Raw genomic sequence first — 2,195 nt, 5'->3', positions numbered from 1 at the left:
TATCGTGGTTGCTCGAGGTGCCGAGGGAAGAAAGAGAGACGTGCTGCGAGGGAGACGAGCGTTGCAACTTTCCAAAAGCTTCTCAAAGTTCAAGCTTCAAGAAAGGTTAGTAAACTTCTTAGCTCATAATAGTTTTTATTTATATGTACTTGCTCTTTGTCTAGGTTAGTAAAAAACTGTTTTTACTCGAAAAGAAAATTTTTAAAATTCCGCCGCTTTGCGAAGCGTTAAACTTTTTCTTAAACCCTAGATCAATTCCAACACCCCCCTCTTTGGGTTACCCGTCGTGCTGAGCAGAAGCGGCCTATGATCCGAGCCCCAGAACTCGAGATGGATAACTCTCGCAGAAGGATACAAATTCTTCCATCCCGAATTCTGGAGACACCGGCCCGCATTGCCACCTGGAGTGTCACTGCGTCGCCAAGTAAAAATCTCCCCCTCAAAACCAAGGTCGCAGAGGCCATAATCTTCCATCATCCTGCGGAACTCCTCCAGCAATCCCGGACCTCTCGATCTCTGCCCACTAAGCTCCGAGTTCGCCGCTACCTCATTAAGGTCCCCACCAACAAGCCAAGGATGGTCGGGCCACGGACGTAGCCTTCTGACAAGCTCCCAAGACAACTTCCTCTGAGCAGCCACCGGGTCCCCATAAAGACCTAGAAAATTCCAGCGCAGCCCCTCCTCATCGATAACCAACCCTTCCACATGGAATCTCGAAAAAGAACGAACCGAGAAACCAATGGATTTTCGCCAGAGTACCATAAGACCTCCGCTACGACCCACACTGTCCACAGTAAAACACCCCTCGTAACCCAAAGACACCCGAACCCTCTCAGCCGTCATACTCCTCATTTTAGTCTCCGAAAGGAAGATAAGATCAGGACGATAAGTCATCGTTTAAGAATGCAGAGCCCTCTTCGTCCGGGGGCTGCCCAGCCCCTGGACGTTCAAAAAAACGCCTATCATTGCATTCGGCGGCCCTTCGCGAAGAGGGGCGCCGCTTCAGCTAACAAGGAGTCTTCGCCAAAACCCCCCGACGGGGAAACAGACGGAGATGAGGGTGGGGTTGAAGCAAGGGGTAAACTCTCATGTGGTGGCTTCGAAACCACAGGAGACAAAAACTGCTCGCCGGTTACAGCCTTAGACTCCCCACGAGCCATCTTCATCACAGGATCCACCCAGCCAACCCCACTGGATTTTCATTTGGAGCCCGGGCCAGGGCACGCCCCCACGAAAATCTCTTTCTTATGAGTCGAAGCTTTACCTTTCCTTTTCCTCGGGACCGGGTCAGCAACATGCTTCTTGGCTTTGAACACCAGAACATTGTCCTTCACCACGTTGCTAGCGTTCGAGACCTGTCTCTTCAAAAGGGAGACCCTGTCCGAGTCCTGGAGTCCAAAACCCACTGTGTTCACAACCCTCACTTCTTTACGCGCAAGTTTTTTCCACCGGGTGCCATCCCCCCTTACACACAAAGCAGCGAAGGGGTTAGTTTTAATCGCCCAGTTCCCGGTCGGGTTTCCCTCCTGACCCCCAACATGGAGAGGCGTCGGTAGTTCCCCCTTCTTAGACTCCTGCGCCAGAGTATCAGTCTTCGCCGTCCGAGGATCCTGGGGAGCGAGGTCGTCACAAACGAACTCCACATCCGAAGACGCACTGGAGCTGACGTTACCAGCAGGGGAGGCAAGAGCTTGACCCATCCCAGGATAGGGAATCCGGCCCGAGTGAGTAGGCCGAATAGGGCTCTCAGGTCCACTGAGAGAGGACCCGGCAGAGGGCCCAAATTCAGAGAATCCTGGCCCGATTTCAGGATGCCCATGCTTAATCCACTAGGCCCACCCTTGGGCTTGGAGAAAGCCTCCACACGGGCTTTAATAAGTGGGCCTACCTCTTTAAAATCAGCCTTAACCCTATTAGGGGCCTTCGACCGGGAAGAAGACGTAAGTGTCGACTTCGAAAAAAGAACCGCATTGGAACCAGGTTTCCCATGTCTCTCGAACAAATCCAACCCAGTATTCCCATAATTACTGGTGTGATTCCCACAACTTTGGGATTGAGCAGCCGAAAAGAAAGGAGGCTTCCTAGTGGTCGGCTTGGACCCACTTGTTGTCAATGGTGCCCACAAGAAGAGTTGTAATCCTTATATTGTACATTTGATGTAATAAAGTCTCATGAAGACTCTTGCTTGTAATTGC

The 2,195-nt window shown here is 51.6% G+C and overlaps 1 protein-coding gene across 1 annotated transcript; it reads right to left on the bottom strand.

Annotated features, from left to right (window-relative positions):
- Positions 1 to 246: 246 nt before the first annotated feature.
- Positions 247 to 894, bottom strand: LOC149383322 (uncharacterized). Its single transcript, XM_089627748.1, has one exon. It carries the CDS (start codon positions 892 to 894, stop codon positions 247 to 249), a length of 648 nt encoding a protein of 215 aa, XP_089483874.1.
- Between the last annotated feature and the right edge of the window lie 1,301 nt (positions 895 to 2,195).

The sequence above is a fragment of the Urtica dioica genome, chromosome 10 (assembly GCF_054948205.1).
Source record: "Urtica dioica subsp. dioica isolate 48M chromosome 10, U.dioica_male_clone48M_v1_H2, whole genome shotgun sequence".
Classification (NCBI taxonomy): Eukaryota; Viridiplantae; Streptophyta; class Magnoliopsida; order Rosales; family Urticaceae; genus Urtica; species Urtica dioica.
This window is presented reverse-complemented; position numbering and strand designations above follow the sequence as displayed.

Bases quoted from the DNA above. Each gene is read 5' to 3' on its own strand.
- LOC149383322 (XM_089627748.1), bottom strand. From the start codon at position 894: ATGACTTATCGTCCTGATCTTATCTTCCTTTCGGAGACTAAAATGAGG.